Here is a 19638-nt window from a genome sequence, read left to right on the forward strand (position 1 = left end):
CCTGAATGTTCAGAGGCATCACGTCACAGAGCAGAGAGGAGATAAGCCCATTGCTAAAGACCCCACCTAGAGTGATGCAAACTGTTCTGGGCACAAAGCCAGAAAGCCATCAACACATTAGAGGAAATTCAGAGAAAAGCAACAAAAATGATGAAGAGGCTGAAGGGATTGACCTAAAAAAAATTAAGTACATGGAAGTCCCCCCCGTAACGATGATGAAGGGCAACACAGGGCCACCTAAAGGATATCAAGGAGAAAGAGGAATCGATAGGGATGATGTGAGAGCTTGTAACAAGGAGTAAAGAATCATAAAATCATAGAATAATAGTAAATGAGGGTTGAAAGAGACCTCGGGGGGTCATCTAGTCCAAACCCCTGCTCAAAGCAGGACCATCCCCGACTAAATCATCCCAGCCAGGGCTTTGTCTAGCCCTGTCTTAAAAATCTCCAAGGATGGCGATTCCACATCCTCTCTGGGTAACCTGCCCCAGAGTTTTACTACCCTCCTAACAAGGATGTTTTTCCTAATATCTAACCTAAACTTTCCTCGCTGCAACTCGAGGCCGTTGCTCCTTGTTCTGTCATCTAAGAACATAGATTTCATAGACATCAGGGCTGGAAGGGACCTCGGGAGATCATCAAGTCCAGCCCCCTGCCCAAAGGGCAGGAAGTCAGCTGGGGTCATAGGATCCCTGCAAGATAAGCATCCAATTTACTCTTGAAGGTGTTCAATGTAGGCGCTTGAACCATCTCCGCTGGCAGACTGTTCCAGACCTTGGGGGCTCGGACAGTAAAGAAATTCTTCCTTATGTCCAGCCTGAAACGGTCTTGCAGGAGTTTGTGACCGTTCAACCTCGTCATCCCATGCGGCGCTCTGGTGAACAGATGTTCCCCCAGATCCTGGTGGTCACCCCTGATAAACTTGTAGGTGGCCATCAGATCACCCCTGAGCCTGCGCTTTTCCAGGCTAAAGAGTCCCATGGCTCTCAGCCTGTCATCGTAAGATCTGTTTTCCTGACCTCTGATCATGCGCGTGGCTCTCCTCTGGACTCTCTCAAGCTTCTCCACATCCTTTTTGAATTGTGGAGCCCAAAACTGGACGCAGTACTCCAGCTGCGGCCTTACTAAGGCCGAGTACAAGGGGAGAATGACGTCCCGGGATTTGCTCGAGAAGCATCTATGGATGCACGCCAGCATTTTGGTCGCTTTACTAGCCGCAGCATCGCATTGGAGGCTCATGTTCATATTGTGGTCAATGATGACCCCCAAGTCTCTTTCTTCTGTAGTGCTAACCAACGTAGCACTGCCGAGCCTATAAGGGTGCTGCAGGTTTTTCCTCCCAAGGTGGAGAACCTTGCATTTTTCGGTGTTAAACACCATGAGGTTCTCGTCTGCCCATTTGTTGAGTTTGTCTAGGTCAGCTTGGATCACCCGCCTATCTTCTGGCGTGGATGCTTTGCCCCAAAGTTTGATATCATCGGCGAACTTGGCCAGTCCACTCCTGACTCCAATGTCCACATCGTTAATGAAGATGTTGAACAGTATGGGTCCCAGGACAGAGCCTTGAGGGACCCAACTGGTTACAGGGCACCACGATGAGTGACTGCCATCAATCACAACCCTCTGGGTCCGACCATGAAGCCACTTTCCCAGCCAGCGGATCGTGGTGGAGCCAAAGCCACAACCAGCCAGTTTGGCCAAGAGGTGATCATGGGATACCAGATCAAAGGCTTTTTTGAAGTCAAGATATATGACATCAATCTCTTCTCCCTTGTCCAGGTGATAGGTCACCTGGTCATAGAAGGAAATGAGATTGGTCAAACAAGACCTACCCGCAACAAACCCATGCTGGCTGTCCCTTGGGATGTTAGCCTGGGCCAGTCCCTCAAGGATGGCCTCCTTAATAAACTTTTCTAAGATCTTCCCCAGGATAGAAGTCAGGCTAATGGGCCTGTAGTTAGCCGGATCCACTCTCCTCCCTTTCTTGAAGATCGGCACCACATTGGCCTTCTTCCAGTCTTCGGGCACTACACCAGAGCGCCAGGAGTTTTCAAAGATCCGTGCCAGGGGCTGAGCTATGACGCTCGCCAGCTCCTTGAGTACCCTGGGGTGCAGGTTGTCAGGGCCAGTTGACTTGAAGGTGTCCAGCTCCTCAAGGTGTTCCTTCACGAGGTCAGCATTGATGGAGGGTAGGGGATTCCCCTCACCCAGATTTCCCTGTCCCATAGCAGGCATGGGCATCCCGTGTGACTGATGAAAGACTGACGCAAAGTACCTATTTAATAGGTTGGCTTTTTCCTGGGCGTCAGTTGTCAGTTGCCCCATCTGGTTTAGCAGGGGTCCAACATTGCCCTTGCTTTTCCTCCGGCTCCCCACATACCTGAAAAAGAACTTTTTGTTGTCCTTGATGCCTGAAGCTAGTTGGAGTTCAGTTGCAGCCTTGGCTTTCCTGGTTTGCTCCCTGCAGGACCGGACCAGCGCGGAGTAATCCTCCTTGGAGGTGAATCCCATCCTCCATCCTTTTTGGACCTGATCTTAAACAGAAATAAACAGACCAAATAGCTTTCCAGTACTGAGCTCTATTAGGCTGTGGGATAGTCTCTGAAGGGAAGAGATGGGAACCCTGCTGTCAGACTACACAAGTCACCGAAGATCATTCAGCGGGATTGAGCCCCGCACTGCCAGGCACAGAGGAGGCAAACAAATAGGTCTTTCCCGTTTCTAATTTCCGATGCATCAGTGGACCAGACTCTCCCCAGCAGAGGTGCACTTCTATGGGAAGGATTTCTGCATTCAACTACATTCCTTAAATAAACAGTAAAGCAAATCAAGTGCACAGGTGCACACTTGTGTCTTTCACAAAACTGGAGCCAGCGTAATTTGAGGGAGTTCTTCATTTCACACACATGCTTCCAACAGTGCCCAACACTGGATAATCCCAAACAATGGCAGTCCAACAGGTTGTGAATATAGCATGTCCTTCCGCTTCCCCACCCCAGTGGGGCAATGCCCCCACCAACTCAGCTCTGCTGTGGCATCAGGCTGCCATTCCAAGGGAACAAGAGCATGCTTTCTCCCCCTTTACAAGCTACAATAAATAACAGGTAGAAAGATTAATTAAGGAGACTATAAATTGATCCCAAGGCTTTGCTGCCTTAAGTTATATTCTCGCTCTTCTTGTACTGTCAGGTGCTTCTGCTTGATTAAAAAACATATCTCAATAAAGAATGCCTTGCTAGCTATTACGCCCCAATTAATTCTATATTTTAAAAAAGAAATCAAAGTCTTTGTAACATGAGCAGCATTCAACAAAATTGAGTTATTCATTTGGAAAATGCATCTCTCAATAAGATTCATCATGAGAAATTCACTTTTCATTTTCCTCTTCTCAGATGAGAGTATTAAATTTATGCGTTTCCTCTCTTCCCAAAACACCTTACAGATGGTCTTCACACATCAATCATTTGGCTGACCATTGAAACGTAGCCATGTCTGTATGGGAACACAGTAGCCATTTACCACCGTCGGTACAACACTGTATATTAGTCGAAGGCAAGGAGTGGAAAAATGGTGCAACTAAGTGAAACTGCAGGGGGTAAACCGAATACAATCAGCCACTTAAAATAAAGCACAGTGAATCTTTCTTAGGTGGCTGAATACGAGAAAGAGCAAGCTGAATTCCTCACATCACATCCACAGCATCTGAAGACAAACCTAAGTTGAAAGCAGCTGTTTGGGTTCAGTGGATGGAGGCATCATTTTACCATGGAGGCTCAAGTGAGATCCTACAACCTGCTCCATGCTCGCCCTACTCCTCTCTCTAGTTGCATCAAGGAGGCTGGATGAGATGGAGGATCAGCTATGGCCCCGCCATGGTCCCACCTATGTACTCCAGTTCCCTGGGACTCACAGGTGGCCACAAGAAGCGAGAAGGAGGTGGTCTTCCAGAATTGCCCTCCACTTCTAGATGCTCCAACTGGGAAGCCCAATTTCCCTCTGCCCAGGAGTCAGGCTGGCTTCAAAAAGAGGGCCTTGAGGGTCAGTAAGGAAAACAGCTGGGGAAACTGAAAGCAGTGAGGAAGGTCATCTCAGAAGACCTCCCTTCCCTATAGAAAGAGACAATCTTCTCAAAAAGGGCACCAGTGTCACTCCTTCCACCAATCGCTCTTCTTCACTGGTCGAAAGGTCATTTCCTCCCCCTCCCTGCCATGCCCTAAGAAGCTTCCCTTCATGTTGTCCAGACAGGAAAGGGTTACCCGTTGCCACTGCATCCCAAAATTGCTTGCGAGTAATTGATGGCAATTAAATTTTTTTTAAAAAAACAAGGCTCCAATTTATAGATGGCAGCAGTTTCCCCGGCTCCTCCGCTGGGAGCCATCATGCAGTACTTAATCTCTCTGTTAAATAAACAGCGCTATACTGCAAGACAGAACAGGTGGCAGAGAGCTGACAAGGGGGCCCCCTAACGAGAGGCAGGCAGTCTTGATCATTAAATACCGCAGGTGTCACAGCAGCCGTGTTGCTACAGCGTGTTCAGATGTACAACACGTGCATGGGCATGGACTAAAGGCACGAGATTAACGACATTGGCAGAGGGAAGAGGAGAGCAGAGGAGGCTGATGTGGGAGCTGCAAGGGAAGAGCTTGGTGCTCACTTCCTCCGCTGTCCCCACCACCATCTCTTCTGTCTCCCTGCCTTTGAGTTTCTTCCTTATCCGCAATATCGCACAGGCCAGGCATGCGAGGGGTTTTACACCATCTCACTGCCAGCACAGGCCTCTGTTACAGAAAATGCTGGACTAGGGGTGCCAGGTGCATCCACTATGGGTTAGAGGCAACCAAGGCTGTGGCTATAACCTGGCAGGTCAGGTAGCTATATATTACAGCATGGAGGAGCCACAGGAATGACCCAATTCATTTAGAAAGAATATGATGTTCTAAATGAAACAAAGGTCTCATCCAGACTAGCTAGAGAGGGCACCAGATATGATGGATTAGTAGTAATGTGTCAGGGCTGGAGACAGGCACCAGACTACATGAACCGCTGGTCTCCTCTGGCAGGCTAAATTTTACATTATCATGTAGCAAACTAGGAAGCACAATGCTATTATTCCCCTGACCTCTCCATCAGAAGTCAAGTGGATGATGGGCCATGTCTATGGCTTACTGACAAAGTCCAGGCGCCTTGTGAGGATAGGAGGGGAAGAGGCTGTTTGAAATGAATGGAGAATTACAGAACATGCTAGGGCTTGGCTCTCCCACAGTGTACTGCCTCAGCTGACCGCAGATGAGAATGGGACAGGTTTTCTACCTCTCTAGAGGGCTCACAGGGCAAGCAGGCCGCTGTGCCTTTATTATGAGCCATCCTGACTGTATAGAGGTGAAGGGAGATATAAGTCATGATGGACATGGTATAAGTCATGACATCCAGTGTGAGTATGTCTGCAGGAGGCATTGCACCTCCTGTTGAACACGACTACATTTGCAGAGAGACACCAGATGTCCCAGCAGGTCTTTTCTATCTCTGGCTCCTCTGCTTCAGTGAATGAAAAAGGGAAAGGAGGCAGCTCTTATGCCTTGCATGTGCATGGAGGGCTACCAGGAACATGAAAGACCCTCTGGAAACAGGAGGGTACTGAAAGAAATAGATTTAAGGCCAGCACCTTGATCAGCAATAAACCCCTTTCTATCAAGGACAAAGGTGGTGAATCCCGGTGCCCCTGTATTTACTGGGTGTCTGTTCAGCATGCTTCCAGATAGACCATTTATCCTTCAGACCATATGCTATTACCCCTGTATGGCTTATTAGAGGCATAGTGTTAACCGGCTCTGGAGGGAGTCAGGCTCATTTTCTCTCATGACTGGGAGGTCCACTCTGATGCGGCAGTTTTGGAGATCAGGGGGTCAGAGGGGAAATGGGGAAGATCCCAAAACTCTGAGAAATGGTACCATCACCCTCAAAGGAAAAAGGAAATGGCATCTCCCACAAGTGGCATGGGGAAAGCGGGAAACAAATCAAGAATATCTCAGTCTAATGGTCCCTTTAATATACAATGTTCGAGGTGTGTCTCCCCTCCAAGTCCTCTGGGGCTAAAGCAGATATTGCTACTGGATGGCCCATAGGAAAGGCAGCAGCATTCCTGAGTCCCTAAGCCATCTGGCAAAAACTGGGGTTATTTGGGACAGCATTTCATGTTTCCAAACTTCATCTCGTGCCCCATGCTATGAAAATGTTTTAGCCCAAGGACAGTAGGTTTCTACCTGCCTCTTTCCATGCCAGTTCCAGTTAATGTAATGATTATTAAGTCCTGTCAGCAGATATGAAACCAATGGATGCAGCTCTACAGGCAAGCGCTCAGAGAGCTGCCGAGACGCCCCGGCCTACAGGTTTTCGTTATCCATCTGGAAAATTGCGGATGTCACAAAAGCTTTTAGAGCATCAAAATGAAATCGTCTTGTCAGCAGCAAAAAGGGACAGTTTCTTTACCCCGATTCCAGCAGCTGTCTCACTGCTGCAGGCTTGCGTGTGAGTGGCAGACGCTGTGTTGTGTCAAGAGACAGATCCCACTTGTGCCAGGAATCTCCCACCAGCTTGCTGCGCATCCCAGATCGCCCTGGCTTCAGGAGTTCAACCTGTACCATTTTCACTTTGCACAGATAAGACAAATTAGGACTAAGGAGAAAGGACTTCCACACCCCAACCCAAGCCTGCTTCTAGTCTTCCATCCTGGGCAAAATGTTCTAGTTGGGAGCACCAAAAGAAAGCAAAAGGATCACCAGGACTTCCACAGCCTGAGCTGACCAGGATGTTTCCTGTGCTTGGAAAAATTGTTTTTCCCTGTATGTAGAAGCTTCTGCACCTCCCTGGTCCAGCAAGTGCCAGAGGCAAATCAGGCAAAATATCATGCCAAAGGTTGTTCCTCCTGCGGTATCACCAAGCTGGAAGCATCCAAGGAAATCCTCTTCTTGATTTGACTGCAGGGTAAAGAAGCTCACTGAACTCATAGAAGGTCCAGAGGACCTTGGTCACTAATAAAGGTGTGATGTAAAGCCATATAGTAATGGCTCTGATGTGGAGGAGACAATAACGGAGTTGCTTTACGATGGAGTCTTTGAGAAGTCTAGTTTTGCTGCTGTTAGGCTGAGGGTAAGCAACTCCTTTGTGACTGGAAGGGCAGGAAAAGACAAGACAAGATGGAGAAAGAGATGGGAAAACCTAAGGGAAAGCTACCGACAGTGATCCCATGCTCTCTCTTTGTGCTTTGTAAGACTGAGGCTGTGACTCAATGAGTTGAGGGGAGGCATTCTCCTAGAAACGAATGCATAGCAAGTATGGGAACAAGGGACTCCTTCAAGGTCTTCTGAAGTCTGTGCGACTTAGGCCCCTGACCCTGGGTATCCTTTCATGGATATCCTTCCTGCTGTATCTTTTTTCCACATGCATGAGTTAAACAGCGCACTCCCCACTCAGCTAACCCAAAAAGGACAGAGACATCATCTCTACGACATTCAAGATGCAGGTATTTTATAAATAACTATAAGCAACATAAGCAAAAAGCCCCAAGTGTCTGTCTTGAAGCAGAAAGAAAGGTAAATAATAAATCACAACCATACACTGCCGAAATATAGGATTCCCTTCCTTCTATTGCAACGATTGAAGCGTCTCCAAGCCAGGACTCGGATCCTAAAACAAAGGTAGACACCAGGGGTCACAGCCCTGCTCCCTTCTCACTCATTGCTCCCACGCCGAAAGCTGTGAAGGCAGCTGCCTTTGTGCACCAAGCCAGGCATTATCCCTGGCTCCGCTCATTCCAGATAGTGCGTTTCCATACTGACACGAGACAACCGAGTATTAAACAGAGCCCTATCCGGTTCCCACCTCCATCAGTAAAACTGAAGCCGCTGGCAGATTCCCAGTGCTCTCTAGAACCCAGGACCACTGGGTCCTCTACCAGCGACCAGCACAGGGTAGAGACCCCTCCGACCACCCCATACCTTGGCGGGGATGATCTAGTTGGGGAGGAACCTGCTCTGGACAGGGAGTTGGACTAGATGTGACCTCCTGAGTTCCCTTCCAACCCTCATTTTCTACGATTTCCATGATTCAATACACCATTAGCCTCTACAATCTGACCAGTGCTTTTTCCACTCCAGTTTTAAAGGACCCAGATTCTACCAATTCCCTTTGGAGACTAATTTCACTGCCTTGAAAGTCCCCAGGTTGAAGAGTTATTTCTCAGATTACCTTCAGCCCAAATTTTCAATCAAACAATATTATGCTATGACCAGCTGTTATAACCCTCCTATCAGAACTCCATAAATATTCCTCTGGTTTCGACAGCCTACTCACACATGTTCATTACCACCCCAATTATTTGTCATTAGGCCAGGGGCTGAGCTCTCGGGCTGCACAGTTTAAAGCAAGGGCCACTTCATTCTGGGAGTTCTGCTTAAAACGGGAGGAAAAACAGCAACAATCCTACAGCAAGGCAGAAGGGGAGATGATAAACTACTCTTAGCAATCTCCATGAAGCACATTAATTGCTACTAATGGCACAAGAAGCCTTTTCTAACAGCAGACAGGCGAAGGCAGCATAAACAAATCACAATTAAAATATTAATTAAAGCTGACGTGGGAGGGGAAAGCATGGACTGCTGCCACCTTGCTTCTCCCCGTCTTACTGTCCTGCTCCCTCGCCAAAACCACCATCATAATTAGCACTCGTTTCCCCCATTGTTCCAGGCTCAGGACCAAAGGTCGCATGGGGCATGGAGACTGGACTCTCCTCCTGACTACATGGGTCGTCTCTCCAGCTCGGTTTAGGCACTGGGGGGGGAAAGCTACATGTGGGACCTGTTCTCGGGAAAAAAAAAGGCTGTCAATCCAAGATTTCACCTGTTCTCAGGATAAAAAAAATCCAGTCTCCAGGCTGTCAATCCAAGATCCCTCACTCAACATTGATTCATTTTAAGAATGAAAAAGAGGGGGGGGAAACAAATTCCAAGCAATACATGTGGGTTAAAACCGAACGGGGAGAATGGCCGAGTGGGAACCAGGCTGCTGTGGAGAAGAGATGCTTGGAGGATTAATGCCTCCCTCCTGGCCCCTGGGGAAAGCTGCTCTGCTGATTGAAGTAAGCAGCATGGCATCTCACAGCTGTGGAGCTGATATCTGTAAGCAGAGAGGAAAGCAGGACCACAAGCCGGCATCACTCATTGGCTTCTAAATCGACAGGAGATGAAGAAAGTCTCCTTGGACCCTCCAGAACGAACGAGGCGGCTCTAATCCTTTCCCCCAGGAACCGTACACAAGGTTGTGCCCACAACACATGTGAACTTCGAATCCTAGCACACTCAGCAAGGCCACCAGCCTCCTGCTGTTCCTCATTAACCCAATGTCCTGAAGCCCCTGCAGCTCCAGTCTGTTCCCACTCAATGTTCTGTTGGGCAAAGCAGCAACACGCAAGGAGCTTGGGTTTGGCGTTGTCTTTATAACCCAGCAATTTACTTCCCCTGGCCTAATTTGACATCTGCATCTCAATTTATCTGCAAAGAACTTTAGAGGTCACCAGTGCGACTTGCAAACTGTTCGCAGGACTCACCAGCCGGAAGAGCGGCATGTGAATTGTGTGACGTGGCTTTTTGCTACCCAACCTCTGTTGTACAGCCCTTCCCTTCATCATCCCCTTAATGGGGTTGAGGCGTGCTATGGGTCAGAAACCCCGGAGAATAATGAAAACAGCCAAATGCACACAAGAGGAACAGAGGTAAAAGAAGGATTCTCGGGCTTGATGCAGAAGGAAAAACTAAAGGAACTTAATGGAAGCAGGGGAGACTCAGGCCAGATTAAACTTCTTATCTGCCATTTCTCAAGCTGTTCTTAGCATTTCTCTTAAATGCACTTTCATGTTGTGTGTAAGTAATTCAAGACGGGGCTTGATAATCTCTGGTAGGTGCATTTCCGAGCACATTTTTACTAAGCAATCTATTAATTCTTCTTTAAAGTTATTTCCCTTTTAGAGCTAAGCAATTACTAATCTCCAGCTGATCAGTCCTCCAAGCAGTTCAACAGAATATTTAACTCGTCTCTTTGTTCCTTTCCAAAGAACAATCCTTGGCTCCTTCAAGCACAATAGTTCTGCCTAACACGGCAGCGCCCAGAGGTTGGGAAGAACTTGCTCAGCCGCCTTGTTTATGTGGCCTGGTGCCATCAAATCGGGTAGCTCTTGATTATAATAGGAAGCGAGTCAGCTGTTACCAGACACAGAAAAATGCTGGAAGTGAAATGGGGTCTGCACCTTTCTGTCAGGACCCGGTACAAAAATCCTGGTAAGAAGGCCTAACATAGCACATTGCTCTGTGACACTGGAATTGTTCCCCCACCGTGAAACCAGAAACAAATGGGTCCCCATAGAGAAATGCTGCCATAGGGAACATAAGATCCATCTCTGGAAACTCCCCAAGGAGCAAGGCTGTAAGAAATTACACAAGAGGTTTGCTTTGCCATTGCCTTTATGGCTCTGGGTTGTTTTTTTAATGGGTGGCAGGGCCCTCCAGATGGAGACTGGCAGCTTTTACGAGGCTGAAATCATAAATAAATACAAATAATATAAACTGCACTTTTGCAGTGGGCACCAAAGCACTTCAAGCAAGGAGCTCCAGCAAAACAGCTCTGCCTTGCAATCCCTGGCTTCTAGGCAGGTGAAGCTAAATGGAACGGAGCAACAGAAATGAACTAAGGGGCTTAAAAACCAAATGAGGAAAGAGGTCTTCACCTTGCACCATGCTGAGCGCTTCCCGCTCTCGCTGACTTCACTGAAGGAGTTTAGTACTTCAGGTGTTCGAGCCATTAAAGAGCTGAGCCCTGGGATGGCAGCAGAAGCCTGTAGCCTTTTACTCATTCTTATTCTTCTTGGTCATCTTCTGTATGGCCTTGATGAGAGGAAATACCCCCCTGCCACTTAACTGAGTGCAAGGAGGACAAAAGAGAAAGGAATTGGGTCCAGTTCCCTACTGATAGACTGGCACAAATTTTACAGATTCATGGACTTTCTTGTACCGTACCGTTCCTGTAGAGCGATGAAAAACATCAAACTCGTCATCAGAGCTAAACCTGGGTAAGTCAAGGGGGGTCAGGATTTCATCTCATTTGAGAGCCAGGCTATGTCATTTCAATACTTTTTATCTCATTAAACAGAGGAGATAATTACACTCCAAGGAGGAAAGGAGACAAACAAAATAAATTTTAAAAAAGCCCATGAATCCAGAATATCTTTGCACAAGCTGCTCCCCTTGAAATCAGAACCCTGGCTTTGTTCTGCAATCGACTCTGAGGACAGTTACCATCTGTTTATGGAAAAAGATGTTAATAACCCCCAATCATAATCAAATAGGCAACCACTTTAGTTTAAGCATCTATTAACTAATGCTAAATTACAATGGAACAGCTCTGCAAGTACTTTTGACATCCATGTGCACATCAGCAGAACCAGAGCCCTGATCAGGGCTATTAAAGCAAATACCAAATGAATTGATAGCAATGGGATTCTTATAAAGCCCACCAGAAATCATGGGCAGCATTTATTTACTATTCTTTTTTTTTTTCCCCCCTCCGTGTTTTCTGTCAAGTCAGGGATCCAGAAATCATTAAATAAATAACCAAGCAAGCAAATCAAAGTACGTTCTCAGAAACTAGGCCAAAGTCTGGTCATCCCTCACCCACATCTCAGATGCCGAGCCTGGTTTCTGAAAAACCTAAATGGTTTATAGCTGAGGCAAGAAGATAGATTCAGCCAAGCAAAGCAACAAGTACACTTCAGTCTGGTTTTCCCTAGCATTTTTCACCTCCCCTCCCAGTCCTGTCATTCTCTTGGAAACAAGAATTATTATGTGTGAAGCAACAAGAGAAGCAACAAGAGTGTGTACTGCAGAACAGTCTGAGCACAAAGCCCCAGACTCAAAGACCTCATGAATGAAATAGAAAAGATTCATATGAGGACAGCACACATTTTGTGCTCCACCTATCTAAGAATGTATGATTTGCTATAACAGATCAGATCAACTGTCTGTCTAACTTACTTTCTGGTCTCTGATGGTAGCAAACAGCAGATGCTTTACAGAGTGCAAGAAAGAGGAAGTGTGCAGGGTGATCCTCCAGACAGATCCTCCCCATCATCAGCAGTCATTGGTTTGAGGAGGAGCCAGACGTTACAACCCTGACTGCTATGTTTAGCAGCCTCTGGTGGAACAAGTGCCCATAAAATTGTCTAATCTCTTTTGAAGATAGCTATATTTAGAATTGGTGTCCACAACGTCCTCAAGTCTTGAGTTCCACATGTAAATCATGTGCAGTGTAATAACATATTTTCTGGTGTCTGTTTTAAGCCTGATGCCTGATCCCTTCTTTGGGTGTCACGCAAGATACAGGAAATAACAGTTCCCTATTCACTTTTTCTGCACCATTCACAATGTTGTAGCCCTCTATTACATCTCTCCCCGTCATCTCTTTTCCAAGCTGAAGAGTCCTAACCCTCTTTGTCTCTTCTTGTATGAAAACTCTTCCTACCCTGATCACCATTGTTGCTTTCCATCGTACCATTGTCAGTTCTACGACATCCCTTTTTTGAGGCAACAAAATCCAGAAGTGCACACAGTAATCAAGACATGAGCACATTTTAGCTTCCTATACGAGCATCATGATGCTTTCTGTTTTGTTTTCACTTTTTAAAACAATTTGTACCTTTTGTACCACTGTTGAACACTGAAATTGTATTTTTAGAAAACTGCCTATAAGGATTCTTTGACCTCTTTCCTAGGTGGTAGCAGCTAATTCAGAGCCCATCAGTATGTATGCAAAGTTAGGATTAGTCTTTCCCCATGTGCATTACTGTGCATTTATCAATGCAAAATTTCATTTGCCGCTCTCTTGCCTACTTAATCACTTTTCTGAGATCTTCCTATAACTCTTCACCATCCGCTCTGGATCTCACCTGAAATAATTTCATATTAACTGGAAACTGCCTTTTGCTACTTCACTATTTAGACCTTTTCCCAGATCATTCAGGAACATATTAAACAATGCAGCTGCCAGATCCCTGGGAGATCCCACTGTTTACTTGCCTTCACTCTAAGAAACAACCAGTTAGTCCAACCCACTGTTTCTTATCTTTCAACCGGTTGTCATTACATAGAAGGGCCTTCCCCTCTATATGGCAGCTTAGTTTCTTTAAGAGCCATTGTTGAGGGACCTTGTCAAAAGCTTTCCAAAAATAAATCAAAGCATACTATATCAACTGGATCCCTTTACCCTTAGGGTCTTCATTAGCACCTGAATATACCTTGTTAGGTGCCTTAACTTTTGGGTAGCTTCGTTATTAGTTTATGAACTTTCTCCCTGCATTATGATTACACTTTGATTACACATTATGATTGCACTTACACTTTAGCAAGACTGGGGTTTCTAGATTTCCCATAAAGTTGCAATATCAAGATGGGGTATAAATTGTCAGCATATAAGTAGAAACAGTGGTACGGAGAAGCAAAGGAGCTGTTTCAAGCTTACAAAGCAAGTCACTGGAAGACCTGAGAACAGAACCAAGGAATTCTTACATTTAGGTTGCCCACACTAACCTCAAACTCCGACTCCCAAGAGCGAAGGGGTAAAAACCAGGAGCCAGGACTCCCTTGGTCTAACTTTTGGCTGCACAATCACTCACCTATGCATAAAAAAGGTCCACATCAGACTGGAGCAAGTTCATGCAGACTGTGCCTTTGACTTGGATCCCCATTGCTCGCGTGTTGCCATTGCCCATTTTCTCGCTCCATTTTCTGCGGCTAACCCTACATTTCAGAGAGGGCCCTTTGTTTTCCAATTTCCACTTCATCTCCCCCAACTCTGGGTTTTTACATTCTACTGCTCCATCAGTCACCAACAGGCTACCAAGCCACATTTTTCTCTACGGTTTGCACGGAGCAAACCTACAAGGAGGCCCTGCAAGGCAGGACAGCATTCGCCATCCAGTATTAATGAGGGGCCCCCTCCGGAGGCAATGGAGAAAGTCAATGAGGATGGCACGGAGCCAAATTCCACATGCTCACCAGAACAATGGTGAAGAACAAGGAAGGCAGTGCGTTATAACCCACTTCACCAGGGCCCTCTGCAACTTCCTCCCCATCAGCTCCGCTACTGTTCAGCTGGCAGAACAAGGACTGTACAGCTTTTTTTGCAGGGTAGATCAATAGTCAGGCCGTAACCCAAGCCGTGGCTCTGCCAGGACACTGCTGCAGAGACCTGGAGGAAGAAAGGGCTGCAACTGCTTCAGCTCTGACAGTCAGCAAGGAGGAGGCAAGGGAGGTGAACCTGGGCACAGAAGCAGCACAGTCTCCAACACCCTCGAGACAGGCACGCTCAACAACTCTGTGTCGTGGTGACGGGCTCTTCAGCAAAGGAGGCTGCTCAGGCTGCAGCCTGCCACGGCCACTTCTGCAGCCAGAGGGACCAGGACAGAGCAAGGCAAGACACTTGCATCTCTCTTGGGGCCAAGCTGGCTCCTTATGGAGCCCTCCCTCAACTGCCACTTGAACACTTAGGCCACACAACACAGGCCCAACAGAACAAAGAAAAGCAAGGGCACAAAACCCATGTTCCCAAGCTGCAGCCACACACATCCCCACTGGCTGTGCAAGCCCTCCCCAGGTCTTGTCAGCCCACTCTGCTCTTTCTGAGGTGGCTGCTGAGGATCAACAAGAATATCTGGAGAGACAGCATTATTCCATAAACCAGAAGTCCACAATAAACTGCCTTTACTGCAGTCTCTGGCCCCGTGCACAAAGTCAGGGTCAGCTGGGCCAGGGTCAGGGGAATCCATCATTCCTGGCTGGACAGCCTCAGAGCACAAGCAGTCTGGCACATCCTCCTCTCCCCCCTCCTCGTCATTCCCTGAAGTGCCCCTCCACCTCAAAGTCTTTATACAGTAAAACTCTCATGGGAGTAGCACAGCAGAGGAGGAGGAAGAGACAAGTTTACAGAGGCTTACACGGCGCTCTGGGCAATGCATCCAACGTGAGCACACAATGTTCTGTGACCATGACAAAAACAACAGGAAAAACCTGCTCTTTCAATCCTGCCAAGCTGGGATTTCAACAGCAAGTGGCAACGCATCAACTGGCTGCAAAGAACTCCTGATTCAGGGGCTGATCCCCGGCCCCCCCAACCCAGGCCTTTCAATTTTTTCTATATTATTCTGAATCACCCACAATATGCCCAAGGCTACACAGGATACAGCTCCTGCCTGAGAACTCAACTGCAAATCATCCGGGGGGGCAGCAAGCTCCAAGGGGATTTGGGGTTTGGTTTTCAATAAGTCTTCGACTTTAGGGTGACACTGCAGTGAGGATGGTCTTGGGCACAGGTCAAGAGCTCATGGGAAAGATCTGAGGAGAGATGGGAATGAAGAAAGAGAGGTGGCTTAGCACAGTGGGAGAGAGCCACCCTCCCCAAGCAGGGGACATCCTGGAAGAAGGCAAAGCTGGGAGACGGCCTCCTTTGCAGAGGATGACAGGAGAATCTGGTGGGGAAACAGCTCATGCATGCCACCCTCGCTCAAGTCATGCCGTTTGAGCTGCATGCAGTGTCTGAGGGGCCGTAAGGGCAAGATGGGGGAACTGGGAGTGATGGGCTCTGACTGATGGGAAAGAAAAAGCATATAAGCAGTGAGGAGCATCATATGGACAGAAGGAGAGAGAGATGCATTATCAGGGAGGAGAGAAGAGGGAAGGTGGTTGCAGTAATCAAAGCAGGATACAACCTGGGCACTGCCTAGCATTTTAGGAGAGGGGGTCAAGTAGATGTGAGAGTCATCAGCAAAGAGGTGATAACTGAAGCTGTACAAACAGATAAAGTCACTAGGAATAACCTGAAGAGAAGAAAGCAAAGAAAATGGAACCGGGAGACCTGGGCACAGAGCTGAATGGGGGGGATGAGGAAGAGATACAAGGGTGGAGCTTTTAGTGAGAACAATCCAACAAACTTGCATTGTGGCAGTAAAGTGGTACCACAGAAGCCCCCAAGAAAACTGCAGGAGCCACTGTATCAGTGGAAAGTTCTGCTCAGTGGGAATGTACGGATCTAAAAACACTCTTCTTCACTCCTGTACCAAACCCTCTGGCACTGCCCTACCGACTCCATGTGGCATCTCTGCCTACACTCAACAGTGTGGTGCCTCGGAGGCTTGTGACGGGGTAAATCAATGAACTGGGATCATGTTCACAATTCAGGAACCCACATATATTCCAAACCCATTCAAAGCAGAGTCATTCGCCAGCCACTTTACTGATAAAACTTTGCCAATAATTTCTAAAAAATTAAGTCCACCGTGGGACACTGATTTCTATGATTTACCATCAGAGTAATGGTAAGTTGGCACAGCAGTGTTAAGACAAGAAAATCCAGGCTTTCTTGTTACAAGTTTGTACCATCTAGGTAGTATACAAGTTGGAGTGGAGGATTTCCATGGTACATGTCAGCTTGTCCAAGGGAGTGACATGTAGGGTTGCCTGGATCCCTTAATGTGTGTGCATCTACCCAAGAGGTCACCTACGTGTATAATACATTCCTCTCCCCTCATTTCTCATGCTTAGGGTGGGAGGGAGGAGGATTTCCTCATTCTTCCTTTACCTATTAACATTTTGCACTTGTAAACTCTGCCATCAGAACTCACTTACGAACCCCAGTAGGAGGTAAGTAAACTCCATCCAGATTGCACAGATGGGGAAACTCAAGCGGAGAGAGCAGTTAAGGTAGCTACTTGCCTACAGACGCTAAGTGAGTCAGTGGAAGAGATGGGAATAGATCCCAGGAATCATGACTTCCATTCCCCTGCACCGCCCACGAGTCTGGACAACCTACCAGATGGTTCCCATCAATGGACATATGGACTAAATATTGCTAAGTTAACGTAGTAGATTTGCTATTTAATTAAAGTCCCGTCTTCCATCTCCATAAGATGCACAAGGGAAACTCGCCAAAATCCCATCTGGACCCACTCAGAAATGTCTTTGCAAAGCAAACACAACTCTGGGCAAGCACAAGCAATGCCCCCAAACCTGTCAACCTGTTCCTAGAACGCAGCCCCCAGCAGCGCTGAGAAACCAGCTGCCATTCAGCAGTCTTTGAAAAGGCTCGTGTCAACCAGAGACCAGATGTCTGGCTGTCCAGTGCCTGTATCTATTAACAGGCATGGAGGTTGGCAACCACTGTTACGTGAAAGCTGTCCCGGCAGCCTTTGCTGGGCATTGCTGCCCCTCTGGGCCTGGAGAGAAGCACCAAAAGGAGTCATGAGAAACAGACAGCACTCAGTGATTCAGCTTCTCTTGGCATGAGCTCCACCATCCTACAGAGAACCGACCACGCTGTTGAGGAGCGCTGAGAGAATGGCACCATATGGCAATCATTGTCGTCTTATTGGCCAAGCACTACCGAGCTGGCTTGAGACGGTTCCCAAGAGGATGGACGTGAAGCAGAAGAGGCAGCAAGCAAAACATTTTATCGGGGAAGCAGCAGAAAAACCCGTGCAACCTGCTGCAATTTGCTCCACGTGTTGCTCTCAGCAAATACCTTCTCGCCGCCCAGCATCTTTCCATCCTAGACCATCAGAATTTACCGCTTCCTTTCTGTCAGTCATTGCCCAACATACAAATGAGGGGATTACGTGACTTTTCGACTCCCCCTCCCAGTACACTCACCCCCTCACCCCTGTGCAGCTCAACACCATTTACTGTCAGGCCCACAAAAAAAGCTCCATGCAGGCATTTGCGCTTCTCCACGTAACAGCCATCATGCAGGGGCAGTCCGTGGGACCTAAACCCCCTTCCAAGCAATGGATTAGTGCGCTTGTACCAACTGAAAGAAAAACCATTAAAACCATTCACACACACAAACACACACACCAATGTCCCAAGAGGCAGGAACAGCTCGAACTAACAAATTAGTAAATAAAAAAGCAATCTCTTCTGCTGTCTAGATGCAGGCAACAAATACAAGAGGTACCAGCAACTTTCCCCTTTGAAAGGACTATGGTGTTGGCATTGATTAGTAGATACAGCCTCCTGCAGGAATACAGCTCAAAACCTTTCAGTACGCAGCACAGACCCCAGCATTCCTTGACGGTGCCTCCTTCTGGAGACATGCAACCGCACGTACCTTTCATCCCAAACTTGGACCGTCGGCCATACTTGTTGATCATAATAAAGAGGACCACCAAGAGAACACAAGCAAAGGCTGCAAGCCCGACTGCTATGGAGACCTGCAAGGGACAAAGCAGAGAGTCAGGCCCATGGAACATGTGGTGTCAAAACCAGCTGAAATGTGGAAAATAGAAATCCCCCAGCTCGGGTCCCCCTTCTGTACTTTTGCACTGCCGATGCAATGTGGACGCTTGCAGTGAAGACAAGCACGCTGGAACGTAAATGGCTCCAGTGCAACTTTGAAACGGCATCAGCCAAAATTCTCCTCCCATACCACCTCTGCCGCGCTTCTCATGAAGTACCCCTGCACGGAAAAAGGCCTCTGCTCCTCAGCATTGTTTAGTGCTCTGCTTTTTCCTTCGCCACACACAAGTCACAGCCCTCTACTTGTGACATCTTAACAAGCTTGGGATGCCACAGCTGCAAGGGGATACTAACCTGAGATGAAGTACAAGTGATAGGAACAGAGGAATTCTTTAGAAATAGCAATCCTGTTTCCATCCAAACACCCCTCAGAAGACAGAATGAGGGAAGAGAAAACACAAGGAAGAGAAGAGAGGAAAGGAGGTAGAACCATTTCCAGGTGTTCTGTTTTCTTGAAGACCCTAGCAGCTCCTTGGTTATTTATTAGTAGTCATGGTATCAGCAGTAGGGATAAGTCTTTATGTTACAATAGTGCCCAAAGACCTTATACAGAAATATATATAAGGTCAAATACAGAAAAGAAAACCTCCCTGGCGTAAAAAGTCCAAATAATTCATCCAAAGCGCCAGCAAATGTTTATTTCTGCAAATCTTCACATATGACACTTTCATTGTACCACTCGAAACAAACAACTTGTAGGACTCCCTTTCACTTTCATTTGCCCAGTGGTTCAACTGGTCCGGGCCCTAGCCTACCTCTTACACACACCCTTACAAAGAAACATGCCATTTAACACAAAGATATTCACCTTTTCATGGCTCAGTGTTGTTTTCCTTTTTTTTCCAGCCTTGGATACACTTGCAATTTTGATTTTTAAATGTTATATTTTTTTACCAAATGTTACCTTTTACCACGTGCATTCCCCTGTGTATTTTCTACATTTCTCTTTCTCACTCTTATTAAACAATCAAATCCCAGCATCAGCAGCTCTTTCCAGTCTGCTGAGAATTAGAGCTGGGTGAAATTTCAGACCAAACTGGAATTTGTCAATATTGGCTGGTGTTTAAGATTCCAAAATTCTCCCCAAATTAAGGCCGCTCTATGAAATGCTACTCTTTTCCCACAATATTGCACACAACATTTTTTTTTCTATATCTGGAGTCTGTGAAATATGACATTTTGAAGCTTTGCAAACCCTGCCTTGTTTGGGTTTTTTTGGAAGGAGGGTATATTTTTGGGGGGTGGTTAGCTA

At 47.0% G+C, this 19638-nt stretch overlaps 1 protein-coding gene across 4 annotated transcripts in view; it reads right to left on the reverse strand.

The window, feature by feature from the left end:
* NTRK3 (neurotrophic receptor tyrosine kinase 3) overlaps positions 1 to 19638 on the reverse strand; it is a 298100-nt gene that overhangs the window by 167266 nt on the left and 111196 nt on the right. For all 4 annotated transcript variants that reach the window (XM_090028540.1, XM_090028539.1, XM_090028542.1 and 1 more), the window contains one exon: positions 18199 to 18301. In XM_090028540.1, coding sequence (XP_089884666.1) covers positions 18199 to 18301 — 103 coding nt within the window. The remainder of the gene's footprint in view (positions 1 to 18198; positions 18302 to 19638) is intronic.

The sequence above is a fragment of the Crocodylus siamensis genome, chromosome 15 (assembly GCF_052110815.1).
Source record: "Crocodylus siamensis isolate JL-2025a chromosome 15, ASM5211081v1, whole genome shotgun sequence".
NCBI lineage: Eukaryota > Metazoa > Chordata > Crocodylia > Crocodylidae > Crocodylus > Crocodylus siamensis.